Source organism: Cricetulus griseus, chromosome 2 (genome assembly GCF_003668045.3).
Source record: "Cricetulus griseus strain 17A/GY chromosome 2, alternate assembly CriGri-PICRH-1.0, whole genome shotgun sequence".
Lineage (NCBI taxonomy): Eukaryota > Metazoa > Chordata > Mammalia > Rodentia > Cricetidae > Cricetulus > Cricetulus griseus.
In genome coordinates, this window is record NC_048595.1 from 380,047,457 (window position 1) to 380,066,337 (window position 18,881).

General features: G+C 52.4%; 1 protein-coding gene across 1 annotated transcript; it reads right to left on the reverse strand.

Annotated features, from left to right (window-relative positions):
* Positions 1 to 893: 893 nt before the first annotated feature.
* On the reverse strand, positions 894 to 18,860 carry LOC100773531 (NADH-cytochrome b5 reductase 3). The gene is made up of 9 exons (XM_027396108.2): positions 18,705 to 18,860; positions 12,003 to 12,134; positions 8,508 to 8,580; positions 8,122 to 8,228; positions 6,554 to 6,683; positions 6,069 to 6,152; positions 5,862 to 5,947; positions 5,487 to 5,586; positions 894 to 1,899 (listed from the first exon to the last, which is right to left on the reverse strand). Exons 1-9 carry the CDS (start codon positions 18,723 to 18,725, stop codon positions 1,727 to 1,729), a joined length of 906 nt encoding a protein of 301 aa, XP_027251909.1. The 5' UTR covers positions 18,726 to 18,860; the 3' UTR covers positions 894 to 1,726.
* Between the last annotated feature and the right edge of the window lie 21 nt (positions 18,861 to 18,881).

An 18,881-nucleotide genomic window follows, 5' to 3' on the forward strand; every position in this document is an offset into this window, starting at 1 on the left:
TGCTAGGTGTCTTTCCCTTTCTCTGTTTTCTTTTTTGGAGCCTATCCTGGCACTCGCTGTGGAGACTAGGCTGGCCTCGAACTCAGAGATCCGCCTGCCTCTGTCTCCCGAGTGCTGGGATTAAAGGCATGCGCCCGGCTTGGAACTAGCTCTTATAGACCAGACTGGTCTTGAACTCACAGAGATCCGCCTGCCTCTGTCTCCCACGTGCTGGATTAAAGGTGTGGGCCACACTGCCTGGCTTTTTTTTTTTTTTTTTTAAGAATTATTATGTATATAGTGTTATACCTGCAGGCCAGAAGAGGGCACCAGATCTCACTAAAACGGTTGTGAGCCGCCATGTGGTTGCTGGAAATTGAATTCAGGACCTCTGGAAGAGCAGCGGCTGCTCTTCACCACTGAGGCATTTCTTCAGCTGCCCCCACCCACCTTGCTTTTTGGCAGGGTCTTTCAGTGAGCCTGACAGTCTGCCCCAGCGGGACCAGGACTTCATATCCCAGCTGTGTCACCAGAGGTGGCTTTCCTAATACCCAGTTGTAAGAACAGCCGTACTCCCACCTGATCTGTCTTCAGACCATTTTACAACTGCTATCAGTCCACCATCTTTCCCAGAAGAATACAGAGTTGGGGATCAGGGAAGGGAAGGCAATGGCAGAGGCATCACCGGGAAACCTCAACATGGGATAGTGAACCAGGAAAGAGCACATCCCCCTTTCTTTCTTCCACAGGGCTGTGCTGACCTGGTGATGACAGTCATCAGTGAGAGGACAAGGGGGGGCTTCCTGTCTACTTTTCCCCTCTTCCCAAACTCTGAACAGGCAATACAAACGCATATCTGAAAAAAAAAAAATAGTGTCAGTACCACATGACCCTCCCCATGGAGACTCCAGAGGGTCAGTATTAGCAAAGTTTTACTTCAACTCTTTTCTGCCCATAAATGACTAAAAAAGCCAGTGTGCAGGATACAACATCACCTGCTGGAGGCAGTGCCGGGCACGGGGTCTGTCTCCCACAAGAGGCACTGCTCAGAAGCCCTCCCCCAGGCGGGGGACCAGGCAGGAGCGAGGTTTGGGACAGAGAAACAAGCCAGAGTGGTGGCTCCAGACCAAGCTGGGGATCCCAATACCACACTCTGTTGCACTGAGGACTTAGGGCACCCAAGGCTGTAGGGGTGCATGAGGTTTTGGAAAGGTCCATGTGTTGCCCCAGGAACTCTTGGCCAGCGGTGGGGGGTAGCTTGTCACTACCTAAGAGAACCTCTGGGTGTGGCTGTATAATGTAGTGTTAGGGACACGGGGCAGGCCATGACCTAAGGCAGGTGGGTGGATGGTAGGCATGAAACCTGGGACTGTGGCTATTACCCTTCCCTTTTCCTTTCTATAGACTGGTTCATGGCAATGTGTAGACATGGTACTGACAGCTGTGTGTGTATGTGTGTGTGTGTGTGTGTCACGGGACATCTCTGATAATGGCTAATTAGTGCCAAACAGGAGCCTATACAGAAAGTGGTTAACAGGGGTCACCTGATACAAAGTCCTGATCCCAAAGGCCCCTCAGGGGCCAGTACAGCTGGATGACCAGGGCTGGGCAGGCCAGGCTGAACCCAGGCCCCAGTATGGATGTGAACTTATGTTAGAGTGAGGGACAGTGGTGAGAAGAAAAGGGTGGACAGGTGGCTGTGGTGAATACATGAGCAGCAGGCATGGGAGTGGCCAGCATCCAGCCATCAGAAGGTGAAGCATCGATCCTTGGGGTGGCCCACACGCTCCAGGTTTGGCAAACAGGCAAACTGGATCATGGGTGGAGGTCCACACATCAGTATCAGTGGCTCCTCCCCAGGCGGTGGAAGATGGTCCCTGATCATCTCCTCGTTCACGAAGCCCTGGCTGTAGTTCCAGACTGTAGAACAAGAGACCAGCTCAGTCAGAATGGAATCCACTGCCCACCTGACCCACAGTTCCTCTGTCCATCCTGTCCTCTCCCAGATGTTATACATGCCTGAACCCTGAACCTGCTGACAGCCTGCAACCAGAAGACAAGGCCTTCCTGCTTGCCCTCACCTACCTTACAATTTGAAAACCTGCCCCATGGCCCCCACAACTATCACAGGATTATTTAGTCTTGTAGTGGAGGATGGAGTTCGGCCCATACATGCTAAACAACAGTCCTGCCCAGGGTATGGCATACGGATTTCATATTATAGAAAGGAATGCCCAGAGGACACAGAATTGTTCAAGGTTACACCCAACTAACTAGTCTCCCTAAGAAGGTACCCAGCCCAGGCTGGTCAGAGTGACATTGTCTACACCTTGAACCCCAGCTGCAAGCTCACTGCCTGAGTATTCTGCCACCAGAGTCAGCCCACAAGAAGTAGGGTCTTGTTCTGGTCCCTGGCCTGAAACTGCTACTCAGTAAACAGTGAGCGGGCCAGGAGAGATTACAGGTTCAGGAATGAAACCCCAGCACTTGAGAGAGACAAGAAAAGTGAGGATGTGAGTTCAAGGCCAGCTAGAGAACTATAGAGTGAGATTGCCTTGAAATAATTAAATAAAACAAAAATCCCCTGGAAGCGGTAGGGGCAGCCTTAAGAACAGTCCTCAATCCATCACTGGGGAGGCCAGGACAGCTTCAAACTCTAGGCCTGGGCACTGGGTGGCAGCTGCTCCCTCCAGGTCCTGCCACCACCTCCCCCTCTTTCCTGGGCCCATGTGTACACTATTTCCACCCACTCGTCCCTCATAACAGGTAACACAGAAAGAAGCACACGGCCGCTGGGGTGGGCCCTGGTCCTGTACTAACTTTTAAGGACTGGCTGGCTGGTTCAGGATGTTCAGAACAATTCTGACACCTCTCGGTCCACCTGAGGGACACTGCACCAGGCCAGTCCCTGCGCTGTGCCCCGATGGGCACATTCTCTAGATTGGTTTCAGAGGTAGACAGGTGAGGCAGTGGCCAAGCAGACGGATGTTGGGACACTGACACCTGCCAATGAGACTGCTTCTAAAACTCAGGGCTCCACCAGGCCTGGCAGAGGCCCCTCAATCAATCCCTCCAGTCTACATCACTCAAGATTATCTCTTGCTTGTCTCTGCCCTCTGAAACCCAGACAAGCTTCCTCAAAGTCCTCAACATCAACAGAAACAACACAAAAGCCCAGGGTAAAAAAAAAAAAAAAAAAAAAAAAAAAAAAAAAAAAAAAAAAAAAGGCACTGGGGCCAGGGAGATAGATCAGTGGTTAGAGGCACTTGCTGTACAAGCCAAGACTGGTGACCTGAGTTCAATTCCCAGAACTTAACTCCACAAACTTGTCCTCTAACCTCCACACATGTGCCATGGAATCACCTTGTAACACACACTCACACACCATTAATAATTGCTTTAAAAGGCACTGACTTAACAGGGAGGCATTGCCTATATGATGTCTCCTCTGTGGGTCCCAGGTGCAGGAGGGGCCAATCCAGTCCCAGGAGACCTAGGACTGGGAAGAATCCACTGTGTTTGATCAATCACATTCTCCAGCTCATGAACACCATGAGCTAAGTAACTGAATCCATTTCTTTTTGCACCCTGGCTATTGGGAATGTCAGAGTGACATGCAAGGCCCACTTGTGGCAGTCATCCTCCACAGCGATGATTTGTAGGAGCCCATCCCTGACTCCACTTTAGGCCTGCCCTTGTTTTTCTTCCATTCCTAAAATCCATTTGTTGCCCTCTGACTCAGTGTGTGAGTCACTGCAGGCTTCCTCGGATGCCCCCGGAACAAGGCGTGGCACAGGCAGATAGCTGCCTGGGAACAAGACATCGGACAGCACAGATAGGTACAGAGGAGAGGCTCAAAGGCCTTTTTTCATGGTGTCTCCTAACCCAGGTCCCAAAGGTAGCCCTGGGGAAACTTAGCATTTGCCACATGTGTGGGCTGCTGGCCCTGTGTCTGGGTCCTAAGGGCCTGTTGCTGCTTCCTTGTGGGCCAGGGTGGTATTGGATAAAAGGGAAATGCCAGCTAATTAACCAACTCTAGCCTTGTTCGGGGAAAACAGCCCTGCAAGGCAGTCTACATTTCCACAGACCACCACCAGGGGGAGCACTGGCCCTGACCCCTCTAGAGGGCCGTCTCCAGTCAGCTGCTCCAGGCAAGCCCACCTCCCACTACCACTTTCTTTACAAAAGAAAAGAAGCCATTCAGACACCCACACCCAGTGCCCTGCTGATTCACACATGGCTTGGCCCACATGTTGAGTAGCTGTTTCTTCCCACTGAAACTCCTTCCTACTGGGGGAGGGCAGAGGCCAAGGCTCATAAAGCTCTAGAAATTTGGTCTCCCTGAGATTACAAAGGCCCTCAGGCGGTCTATGGAAAAGGAGGCTCTTCAGTGGATCTGCCTGCAAGGTGCACAGAGAGCTCCTGGGATGCCAAGGTCACCAATGCTGGGGTAGGCTTCTTAGTGATGCGGCTACTTCAGAGTCACCATGTTCCTGCAAGGGCTCCCTCAGCCATGCTTCTAGGTTAGCCCAATAGATGCACTGGGCACCATCAGGGTGAACTTGGGTGGAATCATTCCTTTGCTCTATTTTTGCTCTCTCTACCCAAGATAAATAGAAACTATCTTTCTGCCCTCTCCACCTGTGGCTAATAGAGACTATCTTTGCCCTCTCTCTTGGGGTGGGGGGAGAGGGGACTAGAAATAGTCTTTGCACTCTCTACCAGGGGCAGCTAGCAACAGTCTTGGAGGAAGCAGGGGCAGCCGCTTTCTTTACAGCAAAGACAGCAATGTTCACTGTTGTTGTTGTTGTTGTTTTAAAGGGTTAGGGTCCCATGTGGCTCAGGCTGGCCTTGAACTTGCTAAATGGTTGAGAATGATGAACTTCTGATGCTCTTGCCCTCGTCTTCTCCTGAAGGCTGAGATGGCAAGCATATGCCATGCCCAGTTTTTGTTATGCTGTAGGTCATGCCTGGGCTTCATGCCTGTAGAGTGAGCCCACCCCAACACTGACATGACCTCTTATAGCCTCATTTTTTACTCAAAGCAGGAAAAGGACAGCCCAGTTCCCAGAGAGCAGTCTCACAGGAGTTTGGGGTTCTTATCCCCAGCGCGGGCCTGGCCCCTCCACAGCACCATGAACTTAGCCCACAGTTTATGCAGGTGCATGGCACTGTCAGGGCAACCATACTTTCCATCCCCTCTCCAGAGCGAGCAACCAGAAAAAAAAACACAAAGACTGTTACAGACTACAAATCACATAGAAGCTGCCAGCCCAACCCTCAGCACTGTCCCAAGGCTTGCCCCAAAGTTGCCAGGCCCAAGGAGACAGTGTGGGCTTCTTTGTCCATCAGAGCAGTGTGGAGATGGGGATTACAGATTCCTGCCTCTGCTGCTTCCTCTCTCTGAGATCTGGTTCCTCCACAGGCATGAATGCTGAATGAGCCTGGTGAAGGCTCAGGGCTGAGGGTGGGTACCTCCCACTCCACCTGGGGTTCCCCATGCTCACCATCAGGTGCTTTGTCCACTGTGTACCAGAGCTTGAAGCGAGCGGAATGTTCGTTCCTCAGTTCCTCTAGCTCAGGCCGAAGCAGGATGTCTTTCTCAGACTGCAGGAGACAGGCCACCCAATCAGGAAAGGTGACTCAGGGGCTATACTAGGGGACCTCAACAGGGACAACCCAGGGGTGAACCGCCATGCCCCTGTGGGCCATATTCAGCAGCTCACTAGAACCCTAGTGGTATAGTGGCCCCCTCCAGCCACCTCACTTGCAGGGCCCCTCAAAACAGCTGACCAATGGGTCCTTATAAATGGAGCCTTCAGATGCTTGCACAGGACCTGGCCAAGCCCCAAGCCTGCCTGTTCTGGGGACTATTCACTGACCTGGTTGGCAAAGAGCAGGTAGCACACAGTGTGGTCATTTGGGTCCTTCATGACAGCACGGATCACTTGTAGCATTGGGGTGATACCTGTAAAACAGGGACCCCACACACTGGGGAAGCTTGGGACACCCAGGCCTGGCCTCAGACCTGCCTCTTCCCATCCACACATCCTAACTCAGCACAGCTCAGCCCAGGTTCCAACCCTTACCTGTCCCTCCTGCAATCATGCCTACAGACTTCACTGTCCTGACAACAGGGTTGGACTTCTTGTCTGCACGGATGGCGAATTTCCCTAAGCAGAGAATGATGGGTGATTGAAGCAGTTAAGCCCTACAGGGTCCAGGGTAAAGAGAATACCACACAGCCTGTTGGTATTGTCACCCCGGCCTGTTGGGGTGACAATTAGAATCCAGGACCCTGCTCAAATGAGTTCTCTCATGGGAAAGAGAGAGCAAGGGGGGAGGGCAGAGTGAAGGATCACCACTCAGACACTGGCTGTGTAGTTTGGGGGCACTGAGTAGGCAAAGCAACGTGGCCCCCCAAGCACAGCCAGGGGCAGCCACTGTGGTGGCCACTTATCCTGTAAACAGTCAAACAACCAAGATAGGGGAGAACACCACCTGCCCCCCACCCAGAGTCTCCCTCCAGTTCCTAGAATCTTTCCCAGTTCCCAGGGATGCCTCCTTCAATCACCTTTGCCCTGGTAGACCAGCAGCCCATTGGGGCCCCGGAATTCAATGGTGTCTCCAATATTCATGTTTTCCAGGTACTGGGACATCTTCCCTCCAGCAGGAAACTTGGGATGGGTATCCTTGAAGTAAACCTGCAAGCCACACAGGTATCTCTCAGTTCCTACCCAGCCTTGCTGTACCCCAGCCTCTCCTAAGGTCCCATGCACCCAAACTTAAGTCTTCTACCCCACACCTTACAAAGGCAAGGCTTCCACCTGTCACACAGAGCTACCAGATGGACGGCCATGCTGTACCAGTGGAGATTGTGTGTTCACATCTGCCAGCAATGAGGCTCAGCACATCGGCTCTGCCCAACCCCCCTCCTGGTGCACACTTCATCCCAGCCCCCCCCTCCTGGTGCACACTTCATCCCAGCCCCCCCTTCCTGGTGCACACTTCATCCCAGCCCCCCCCTTCCTGGTGCACACTTCATCCCAGCCCCCCTCCTGGTGCACACTTCATCCCAGCCCCCCTCCTGGTACATGCTTCAGTCACACCAACATCCCCCTTGAAGCAACTTCCTTCCTGGCTCCTGTGGGATTACTGTCTTGGGAAAGGGGAGGGCCTATGATACAAATAGCCTAAGAATATGGACATAGAGGAGTAGCCTTGCCCCTGTCAGGGCTGATCCATCTTCCCAGGGGCTAGATTTTGGAGACAAGCAGCAGGCTGATGGGGGAGGGGAGAAGTGGTCAGAATACTGACATAGGTTCTGGTGCACCAGGGCCAGCAGGGCCATGGAGACTCAGAAAGGGCTGTCATCTATGGCCTCTCTCTTCTGTCTCCTCCCTCCCTCCCCCACCCTCCCCGCCACCTCTCTGTCTCTCTCTACCTCTCTGCTAGACTCTCCACCTTCCTCCCTGTCTCCCTCCCTCCCTCTCCCCTCTCTTCTATCTCCCTCCTTCCCCCTCCCTCCCCCTCTGCTACATACTCCCTTCCTCTCTTTCCTCACTGCTAGCCCTCCCCCCCACACACACACCCCCACCATCTGCCTGCACTTCTCTTATCTGACCAGAGATTCCAACAAACAGTCCATGACCATTTCCTTTGTTTCTGGACAAAGTCCCAAACCGGACTCAGGCATACAAGGACCTGTCTAGCCCTATGGGTGTCTCTACCTTTTAGCCACCCCTCAAGGCCCTGCTCCAAACTTTTTGTTGTTTTTTTATTTGTTTGTTTGTTTTTGTTTTCTAAGACAGGGTTTCTCTGTATAACAGCCCTGGCTGTCCTGGAACTCGCTCTGTAGACCAGGATGGCCTTGAACTCACAGAGATCTGCCTGCCTCTACTTCCTGAGAGCTGGGACTAAAGGTGTGCTCCACGACCGCCTGGTTCTGCTCTGCACTTTTGAATGTCAATTCTCAAGCCCTCTGACCTCACAGTCTTTACACCCGGAAGGCTTCCGTCCCTCTTCCCTCCTCACCAGGTCAACACCCACTCCACCATAGGTCTCCCCTTCTCTGCTACCTAAGTAGGAAGCAGGTTTCCACACCCCACCCTGTCACCTGCAGACATGCCCTGGGGATCCCACCTTGACCACCAAGTCCACGAAGCCCTTGTCATCATCGCTAGAGACGGGGGTGTAGGGCCGAATGACCAAGTTCCCATCAATCCTACTTGAGAGGTAGATGTGCTGGCCTGTAAGACAGGGAGGGGTCATTAGGGGTCAGGCACTATCTCCCCAGAAGCTTATCTTCCCATGGACCTACACCTATCTCACATTTAAACTCTGACCTGGCCTTGGTTCCCACTGCTCCCTCCCACCTCACAAGATATTCCCAGCACATCTCAGCACTGGTCTCTATACCTATGCTGGTGCCACTGTTGGGGACATTGACCCACTCTGCAAGGCTAGGTGTGCTGCCCCTCCTCCCCCTGGACTCCCCGGAGGAGAGGGGCTGGGTTGGACAGACTCACCAATGGGAAGGCCCAAGATGTGCTGGGGTGAAGGCAGGGCGAATCGGAAGCGCCGTGTGTCATGACTGATAATCTGCAAAGAGGCAGAGCTGCTGTATCTCAGAGCCCCCCAAAGCCCTCTGCAGTGACAGTGATGTCACCAACACACACACACACACACACACACACACACACACACACACACACGGGGGAGGGTCAGGCACATGTTTGGTGGGCCTCTGCTCTTGCATAGAGGGCCACACAGCAGGGTGGTCAAAGCAAGAATGAACACACAGTCCCAAAGGAAGGATACCAGACAATCCAGAAAATTTCACTTGGTGGTGGGAAGGATCACCCTCTACTCTCAGCTGGAGCCTAAGGTAATAGTAACAACTTATGGCCAGACTAGAAAAGGAGCAGAGCTGAGACAGAGCCATATGTGCCAAGCCTGGCAGGAGAAGGTTCTAGATAGAAGTCACTTCAGCCAAGAGCCCACAGGAATTGAGTGGCTGTGGCTGAGGCTGAGCTATATAGGGCCAGGTGCAATAGCAGCCTCCACTGCCTGGGAGGTGCTGGGGTTGGCCACAGTCAAGAGCCCAAAGTCAGGCCTCTACCCTCTACATGCTGGGCACTAAGGCATAGTCAACAGCTGGATTGTGGCGGCCATTTCCCCTCCAGGAATGGTCAGGGGCTAAGCCTAAGGAAAGGACTGAGAAACAACCTTCTGAGACCCCCCCTATAGGAGGATCAAGAAGTCTGCCAGTGAGTTCTGGCCAGAGCTGACTGTGGATTCGAGAAACAGCCAGCAGCTGCAGGACCACACCCACATGGGGGAAGCATCCTCAGATGGCCACAGCATTAACTCCTGGAGGTGAAATGCAGGCTTCCCCATCTTAGGTCAGACAGAGAAAGAAGGCCATGCCACTCAGGAGGAAGTCAGCACAAGGAGGGTGTTGTGTGGGGGAAACCCCATCCTGCACATTTGAGCAGAGGAAACACTGGAGAAGTCCAACTGGGCACCACACAGGGCAAAGCCGTGGGCCATCCCCCCTCCCAGAACCTTTGGACTAGGCCAAATGCAGACTCCAGCTGACTAGGGGCAGAGTCCAGCACTACTGCCTGGGCCTAAGGGCCAAGGACAGACACCACCCTTTGGGGGGGTTTTGGAGGAAGTACCGATAACTACTAAGACACAGGGCAGCTTGGCAGGACCACAAAGCAGGTCCACCTGCTGACAGGGAAGGGCAGCACTAGGCTGTGGAGGGGGAGGGGAAGAAGCTGAACTCCAGAAATGCCATGTGATCACCTCAATGGGGACAGGAGGGTCCCCACTGTGTGGCCTCGTGTCCTCATAAAAGACACTAGACAGTCTTGGAAAGCAAGGCAGCTTTGAGTTCATGAAAACCTATCTGCATTGTGTGGGTAAAATGACAGCAGGCTTCAGGTTCCCAGAATAGCCTACTAGGCCAGCCATGGGTGGGGAGGGGAAGCCCCACCACATAAGCAGAACTTTTACAGTGACACACAAATCATGTCACACTTGAAGAATTAAAATGCAGCACAGAGAGGGGAGTCAAAAATTAAAAACAAAAACAGGTTAAGAGGGCTGAGGTGAAGGACAGAGCCCTGAGCACCTTGCTCAAGGCCCTGGGTTCCATGTTCAGTAACACAACAAAAACCAAAAACCTGACAAACAACAGGGTTTAATTAAATGCATGATGCTGGGGGCTGGAGAGATGGCTTAGTGACTGGGACCACTGACTGCTCCAGCAGAGGACTCATGTTCACTTCCCAGCACCCACATGGTAGCTCACAGCTGTCTGTAACTCCAGTTCCAGAGGATCCAACGCCCTTGTAGATGAAGATGTAGGTAAAACACATAAAATGTGCACATAAAATAAAAATAAATACATTATTAAAAACATGATGCTGGCCAGGTGATGGTGGCACACACCTTTAATCCCAGCACTTGGGATGCAGAGGCAGGCGGATCTCTGAGTTCAAGGCCAGCCTGGTCTTACAAAGTGAGTTCCAGGTCAGCCAGGGTGGTTACACAGAGAAACCCTGTCTTGAAAAACTCAAAACAAAACAAAACAAAACAAAAAAACGATGCTGAGTCTGGTGGCACTCAGGCAGTGCATGCCTTTAGTCCTAGCATTCAGGAGGCAGGGGCAGGGGCATTTCTGTGAGTTCCAGGCCAGCCTTGCTTACTGTAGTGAGACCTCATCTTAAAAACAAACAAAAACATGAGATCTCCATTTTGGTAAGAAAAATAGTATGAGAGTGTCTACATATGTGTAAGACTTACTGAGAGGCCACAGAGGTCTCTTTTGAATTTTTCCCTTCTGTCTCCTCTTCAACTCTGAGAACATTATAGACTTACATACATGAGTCCCACCAGCTCCCCACTAAGATGGTCAATCCCATGGTCATACATCCTGAGGGAGACTTGGGCCCAGGCCCTGAAGCCAAGGCTCCTTCACTCCTCTAGGCTCTCTTTGACTCTCTGTTCCCTGACTCAGTTTTCCTGCCACACCCCTCTGGAAGCAAATAGGGGAAGCCAGGAATAGAGCAGGGAGGGCCTTGAGGAAAACGGAAGGCAGCTGAGCAGGAGCAGAGAAGCTCAGCCTAGGTCCTGACCAGATCCCTGGCCTGGTGCAGACATAGTTCACAGAGGCAGCAAGAGGAAGACATCCAGGCTAAGAAGACCAGACTGTATCTACCACATGAGCAGGGGAAGGGTAAGCTCTTATCTCCAAGGGGCAGGGTGCTCGGCCTCTCACCCTGCTCCCCAGACTAGGTAGGGGTGTGTACCCAAAAATCCCAAAGGGCCTCTCCCACTCTGATATTCCATGGACAGTGACCATGGTGGGAGACAGTCATAGGGTGTTACATTACCCACCCCCCATATAACAGTTGTTATCTTCTTCAGAGCAGCTGTGACTACTCACAAGAGACATCCCACCCCCAGATGAGGCCTGTGGTTGACTTTCCCTCATAGAAGGATAAGCTGAGGAGGGTTGGTGAACCCTCACCTGAGATTACGGCCACTCCCTTCTGCACCTCTGGTCAGCTGCCTCAGCCTTAACTGACCCGGGCTAGGGGCCTCCTGGAGGTGCTATATTACACAGGGTTGACTCAAGGGTGCCCGCCACCTAAACCATGTGAGGAAATCCATCATCCATGTCGGGGTAAGGCTGCTTTGGGGTCACCCACAGTCACCCATGCTTTGTAAATGAGACCAATAAATTCATTGGTCCCCCAGTGTGACTTTTGGTGGACTGGTACTTTGGTTTTTCATTGTGCCCTATCTGGAGAGAACAGGTATTTGTTTCTAACTCCCCAGGAAAGGAATTCACACAACAGAGAGCAGGGTCTGAATCCCTCTGCCACTTCTCCATGGCCTCAGGAAGAGACATCCCTGTGTCACTCCATCTGTAAAATGGGCAGATGACAGAGGGGAGGTCAGGTACCCAGGAGCCACAGGGATGCTGGGGCATGGGGTGGGGCAGTCACCTCCTTGTCGATGAGCCGCAGTGGGTACTTGATGTCAGGGTTCTCGAGGGTGATGGCCGGTGAAGAACGCTGAAACAGCTTCATGAAGAGGCTATAGAAGAACCAGACGGGAGAGAGCACCACGCGGCTCAACTGCAGGGACAGAGTGGGCCCAAAGTCAACACAGGGGCAGGAAAAAGCCCTGCCACTCCCTTACAGGTGACACTTTACCAGCATCCCCAAGCCTTTCCTCCTGTGACCGTTCTCTGCCAGCCTTGTCCAGGGAACTCCATTTGACAGTCCACTAGAAAAAAACCAGACTCACAACACCTGCCGCATCACTCAGTCATCTGCCCAGTGCCACAAGCAAAGTTTTGAAAAATCATGAACTTCTGACCAACTGTGGAGATTACAGGCATATGTATCCTGCATACTGGGCAAGTACTCTACTGACTGAGTCAAATCCCAGGCCCAAGTTCCAGTTCTCAGCCCCACTCAGAATCCAACAGAGTCCTACACAGACCACAGGCCTCCAAGCATCTATGAACCAGTTTCCTAGAGGTCACTGACTCTACATTTTCTCCTCACTTCCCCTCAGAGCCAAGGAAACAAGCTAGTGAGGTTGGAGAAGTTGAGTCTCTCCCTGGGTGTGCTCTGCCTTCAGCAATGGGCTGGGCACTGCTCCTCACTGGTTGATTAGCCCTGGGCAGCTGTTTTGGAAAGTTGGGCTTAGCTAAAAGAAGTGAGTCATTGGATCTGGCCCTGGCCCTTTCTCAGCACTTCCTGCTTAGCAGGGATGTGAACAGCCTCAACCACAGGCTCCTACTTCTACAGCAATAACCTCCCCACCATGACATACTGAAATTACAAGCCAAACACTCTTTCCTCTCTGATTATTTCTATCCAGAATTTGGATCACAGGAGAAGTGCTTTCACCCACTGAGCCATTTGGTTGGCCCTGTTGTACCCCCTAGAGGATACTCTTGCTCTTAGAGCCCAGCCTCACTGTCCCTCTCTCTCAAAGCCCTGCCAGGACTCCCCACCCTCCAGCAGCTTAGAAGGGCACTCTGCCTAAGCCTCTTGTTCCATCTGCAGAATGGCATTACTCCCAAGAAGCATGAGCTAAGCTAGGGGCCCCCTGATTCTCAGGGAGATGTGCAACCTGAGAAGGAGAGGAATAGTAAACCTGACACACTCCTCACCCCCAAACTGGCCCTGCAGGTTCCAGCATCCCAAGCAGCCAAGGGCCCTTTGTTGGGCCCAAAACAAACTGCCTCTCTCCTAGCCAAAGCCTCACCCCATAGGCCCCTGGTATGTGACCCACAGGGTCTAAAAAGGGCCCATTGCTGGACCATACCCATTTAATGAACACTACTGTGCCCAGCATCATGCAAGCACCTTATCTGTCCCAAGGCTCATTGAAGAACCAAGATGGCACCATGGATGTAAGCTAAAAGAAGCCCAAAACTCAGAAAGGGTCCCCTAAGTCTTGGGACTCTGAAGAAAGTGAATGAGGCTTCCAAAGGCCATGCACAGAGTAAACACCAGCCATGAAACCTGAACTGACACTGCTTCAAGGACAAGGCCATGGATCCCTGGGACCACCACACTTTAGCCCTTGACTGCAAGTTTAGTGGCTGCTCCAAGCCACAGAGGGGAAATAGGCTTGAGGGAATCGCCCTGACACTAGTCACACCAACAAGCATACTCATGACACCATCTGTCAGCTTTCTCAGGGTAATAAGTAGCTGACCATGGGGACAAAACCAAATAAGAATGAGACTGCAATTTGACTTCAGGGCTTTTCAGTTCCATCTTGCTATTCCTGAGCCACCTCTGGGGACAGGCCCTACTGTGCCCACAACACAGTCCACAGCCCAGACCCAGATACCATGCCCCTATAGAAGGCCCAAGCATATTTCCAACCCCAGCTTCCCCATCCAGCATGCTGCTCCACTCCCACCAACACTCACTGGTGCTCCTAACCACCAACCTTCAATGCACCTGTTCTGTGGCTCCAACACGGGCCTCCCCTCCCTGCTCCCTCCACAACTTACCTCGCTCCATCCTTGACACACCTTTCTTGCCCCCAGTGCCTGCCTCTAGATGCATCTAACTAGCTTCTCTTATGAATCTTTCAGAATCCAACTCAAATATTAAGTCTTTCCTGAGGAGCCACGCGTACTAACCAGGCCCTTGGTGACTTTTCATAGCCTCAACTTCTCTGTAAGCTCTCTGGGGATGGGGATTATTCTGGAGATTTTTTTCTGCTAGATGGTTCCATGGCATATAGCAAAACTATATCCAGAAACCACCACTGTTGAGAGCCCTGTACCAATGACTCCACCCATCTGACCTATGCTTGGTGTGCCCCGTTTTATCTCCCCCAGCAGGGTTCTGAGTACACAGTCAGGTTCGCCAGCTGGAGTTCCCTTGGCCTGCAGCTGGCCTCCCAGAGCTGCCACACACCTGGATTGTTCCTGACCCTCTACCGTGGGCTCCTGTTGTAGCATGAATGGGGAATGTCCCCCATAGGCTCATGGATTCAAACATTTGCTTCCCAGTTCATGGTGCTGTTTAGTGACATCCTAGAACCTTTAGGAGGTATAGCCTTTGGAGGAAGTACATCACTGGGGACAGACAAGTGATCTCTGCTTCCTGTGTGTGGTTGAGATGTGATTCCCCAGCTTCCTGTCTGCTGCCGTGCCTTCCCTGCCATGATGGACTCTAGCTCTCTGAAACCATGAGCCAAAACAAACTCTTCCTTAAGTTGCCTGGTCATGATGCTTTATCACAACAATGGGAAAGTGACTAACACAGAAGTGCAGCTGTTGCCACATCCCCATTTAACAAAGGAGGCTCACAGAGGTCCAACATGGAGTTCAGATTTGGTTCCATGTGTGGGCCAACCAACAATCCTCACTCATCCTAAACCCACCAATGCTGGACAGTTTTGAGGGCAGTGTCTTTGTAGACACTCCTGTGTCAGGACTCTGGGTAGGTCCCTGAACATAAGCTAGGGTCCCCACACAGTCCCTCCACCAGCCTTGGGTTCAGAATGGTCCACCTCTCCTGTCTCCAGGTAACTTAGGGTTGCTTGGTCACCACTATCCCAGCACTTGGTGCAGGAGGCACTCAGCAAATATCTGTGCAATTACCGAAAGGACAACAACATCCTTCTCTCCTGATCCTTCAGGTTTCTCTGGCTTCTTGTGTTGTCTAGAAAGTTCCAGAACCAGGACAAAAGCCAAGACTGCTCCCTAATGAGAGAAGGGTTCAGTCTATTCTATTTCCCTTACAGACCTTAGGCTTAGCACAGGCTATGGAGGGAGCCAGACCATCTGCCCCTAGCCCTGGAGCATGCTCAGAAGGTACGGGTTTCAGGAGCCAGGACCAGTCTCCTGGCTGTTCCCAACAGGCACTGCCCTCTTACCTCAACCCTCAGGCTGCATCTGGGAGGTGCTATCATCACTCCCAACTCAGGTAAGAAAACAGGTGCTTCAGTGACAAGCCTGAGTCCAGGGTTACTTCTGGACACTGAGAAGTGAGAGGTAAACCTTTTCTAATATAAAAATTCCTGTCGGGCATTGGTGTCACATGCCTTTAATCCCAGCACTTGGGAGGCAGAGGCAGTCGGATCTCTGTGAGTTCGAGACCAGCCTGGTCTGCAGAGCAAGTGCCAGGATAGGCTCCAAAACTACACAGAGAAACCCTGTCTTGAAAAACAAAAACAAAAACAAAAAACAAAAACAACAAAAAAATTCCTATCTAGAAAGGTAGCTGTGACAAGCCATCCTAGCTGCTATTCATTCAGCCAACAGCTTCAGCAGGCACTCCTGTGTATGTGTGCGGTCCAGGCCTAAACCCCATGCTCAAGGAGCTCAAACTAGAAGGGGAGACAGACCCAGTCACAGGAGAGCTGAACCAAGGCCAGGAGCAGTAGAGTGAATGCTTGATCTCTAAAGTCAGAAGCTCAACCAGACTCACTCACCAGAAGGCTGGGTGTATTGTATCCTCACTGGCATAGAGTAAACAGGTGTCCCCATCCCTCCATGGCACCACCCTTGTCCCAGCAGCAGTGGCCAAGTAAACAGGAGGCAGTTGGCTGAGGCCAAGTCACTGCCCCAGTTCCTCCCAGCTGTATGAACACACACACACACACACACACACACACACACACACACACACACACACACACACACACACACCATCGTACTCCAACTAGTTACAAGTCCATGGGGGCAGCTGCTTCCCAGACCTTGACCCTCGGGTCATACCATGTACCAAGAAACCAGCCCCTTCTTCTCCTTGCTCTGAAAGAAAAGAAGGATAAAGGAAACTGGGTGCCAGGACCCAGGAGGGAGCCCTGAACTCACTTACCATCATAGCTAACAGGTGCACAGCCTGCTCTCCACCCAAAGGACACCCTGCCTGGCTGCTCTCTGGCATTTTTCCCTCTAGGACCCTGGAATCCAGTCTGTCCAGGTTGAATCAAGAGAGTGGGCAAAGAGCCCAGTCCCGGTCTCCCTCCAGGTGCCAGCTCCCTAACTTGGGGCTTCAATAAACCAGTCATCAACTCACTTACCTGCCCACCACCCACTCGTCAGCTGTCCTGCCAGATCAAGTGACCAGCCCTCCTGGTCTTGTTCTAAGTGGGAGGAAGTAGGAAGAAATAGAGGAAGTCCAGAAGCAGGGGGGCTTTGGGCTGGACTCCAGATTATGGGGGAAGGGAGCCCAGGAGAAGGAACATGTGGATAATTGAGCCACCCTCTGTTGATTCTAAACTACCAACCAGGCTCAGGGTTGCTGAGCCAGTGGGAAGGCCTCATCTACAAGAGTAATAGGTCTGTCAGGGCTTGCTGGAACTCACGGACAGGCAGAGAGGCAGTCCAGATCAGCAGGCTAAGCATGCAATGTTTTCCACTTGGAGAGCTGCCTTGAGTGCCATCCTCTGGGATGGAGCCCCCAATATATGCAGGAGGCCTCCCACAGGGCCTGCATGGCCCAGATAAGACATCTGGTACACCCAATGCCCAGCAGCCACCCACAGAGCACATGGCCTCCAGGACAAGAGGCTGGATTGTGTATACTGTGGGCACTGGGGACTAAGTGGGACCCCAGTTGGTCCCATAAGTCAAGGACAATAGCAAGCAACCCTTGGACAAATGAGGCCAGGTTGGGGTGGTTTTCTGATAATTAGACAGAGATCTGCTGTCTGCAAGGAACTACTGTTGACTTAACATGAATGGATACAACAGCCAGGTGCTGGGGTGCTGTGATTAAACCCCCCAAAAATGGTCCAGAAGGTAAAGAGAGCCTGGAAAGCAGGGGAGAGCAAGGGGACCAAGGGCAGTCTTTGGGGAAACTGGTCAGAATGTCATTGTGGGGTGATGTCACTTTGGAGTGATGCCACAGGCTTGCCTTGGGCCAGGCTGCTCCTTGAATGGACCATCCTGAATTGGCCACTCTCTCAAGAGCAAATGCCAGGCCAAGAAGACAGTTGCCTGTCTTCACCAAAAGTCTTGGATCTCAAAGAGAGAACACCCTCCAAGATAGGTGCTGGCCTAACTTTCCCACATCCAAAGAGCTGGGCACCTCAAGGCCAGGATGTGTTTATGCAGTTGGGGCTGGGCACACTTTATATGGACACTCTTAAGAAATCAGGGAGGTAGGGGGGTCTGGAGAGATGGCTCATTGATTAAGAGCACTGCCTGCTTTTCCAAAGGTCCTGAGTTCAATTCCCAGCAACCACATAATGGCTCATGACCCTGTAATGAGATCTGGTGCCCTCTTCTGGCCATGCAGGCAAAACAATGTATACATAATAAATGAATAAATCCAAAAAAAAAGGAAAGAAAAACAAACAAGGGAGAGGAGGTGGTCTCCAGAGTTGCCAAGGAGGCCCCCAGAGTTGCAGCAAGAGGGCAGATTTATAAATATTAGAAGGACCCAGCATCCTAAGTGGCCAAGTCTAATGACACTTTAGTGACAGCATAGTTGTGTGACAGGTGGCCAAGTCTAAGTGATACTTCATTGACAGCAGAGCTATGTGAGTAACAGGAATAGCCAAGGCCTGCCTGCGTGTGACAGCAGAAAGTGACAGACAGCATGAAAGATCATGGCCTTGTTTATGGCAGGAAGATGCACCCAATCCCTGATCTAGAGATATCCTACACACTTCACCCATGCACACATGCACCCCAAAGTACTCTGGCCCATGCCAGCTCACACGTGTCCACTATTCACACATGCGTGTCTTTACACTCACACCTTCATTTTCTACACACACACACACACACACACACACACACACACACACACACCGTACCTATTGGTTCCTCCACGAACACACCTGTGCACTTACAGTCACAGTGCACGTTCACAAAACCCTCACCTGTACACTCGTACAGACACGCATTTCACATTCTCAGTCGCTCCAACTTTCTCGCTCTCACAAGTCACGTCCATTCACGCGGTCACACACGTCACTCGTTCCCTGTCACGGTCGTGCACACCCAGGAGGGTCCCCCAAGGTCCGCCCCGCACCCGGGTCCCTCTCTGGCCTGCGGCAGGGCCGGCATGGCGCGGCCACTAGCCAGGGTGTGAGTCACGGTAAGCAAGGGGCCGGGTGGGGCGCAGTGTGCCTGAACGGATGCTGGGTGTCCCGGATCGTTTCGTGTCCCCACGGTGCGCGCCTGGTGACCCCAGACCCCTACCACCTACCGTGCTCAGCTGGGACCCCATGGTGGTGGAGAAGGCAGTCGCTGCGTGGTTCTACACCCGCTACTCGGCCGGCCGCTCCCCCAATGACCCACCCCAGCCGCAACACCTCGGAGGCGGGGCGGCTGTGCGGAGCCAGTCAGGAGCGCCATGGTGGGCGGGTCGGGGCGGAGCCACCAG

What these genes read in the sequence shown, in the direction of transcription:
- LOC100773531 (XM_027396108.2), bottom strand. Translation starts at nt 18,725, where the DNA reads ATGGGGTCCCAGCTGAGCACG. An exon ending in TGCGGCTCATCGACAAGGAG is followed by an intron (nt 8,581 to 12,002) that starts GTGACTGCCCCA and finishes GCCTCTTTGCAG; the next exon opens with ATTATCAGTCATGACACACG. An exon ending in GCTGGTCTACCAGGGCAAAG is followed by an intron (nt 6,153 to 6,553) that starts GTGATTGAAGGA and finishes TTCTCTGCTTAG; the next exon opens with GGAAATTCGCCATCCGTGCA.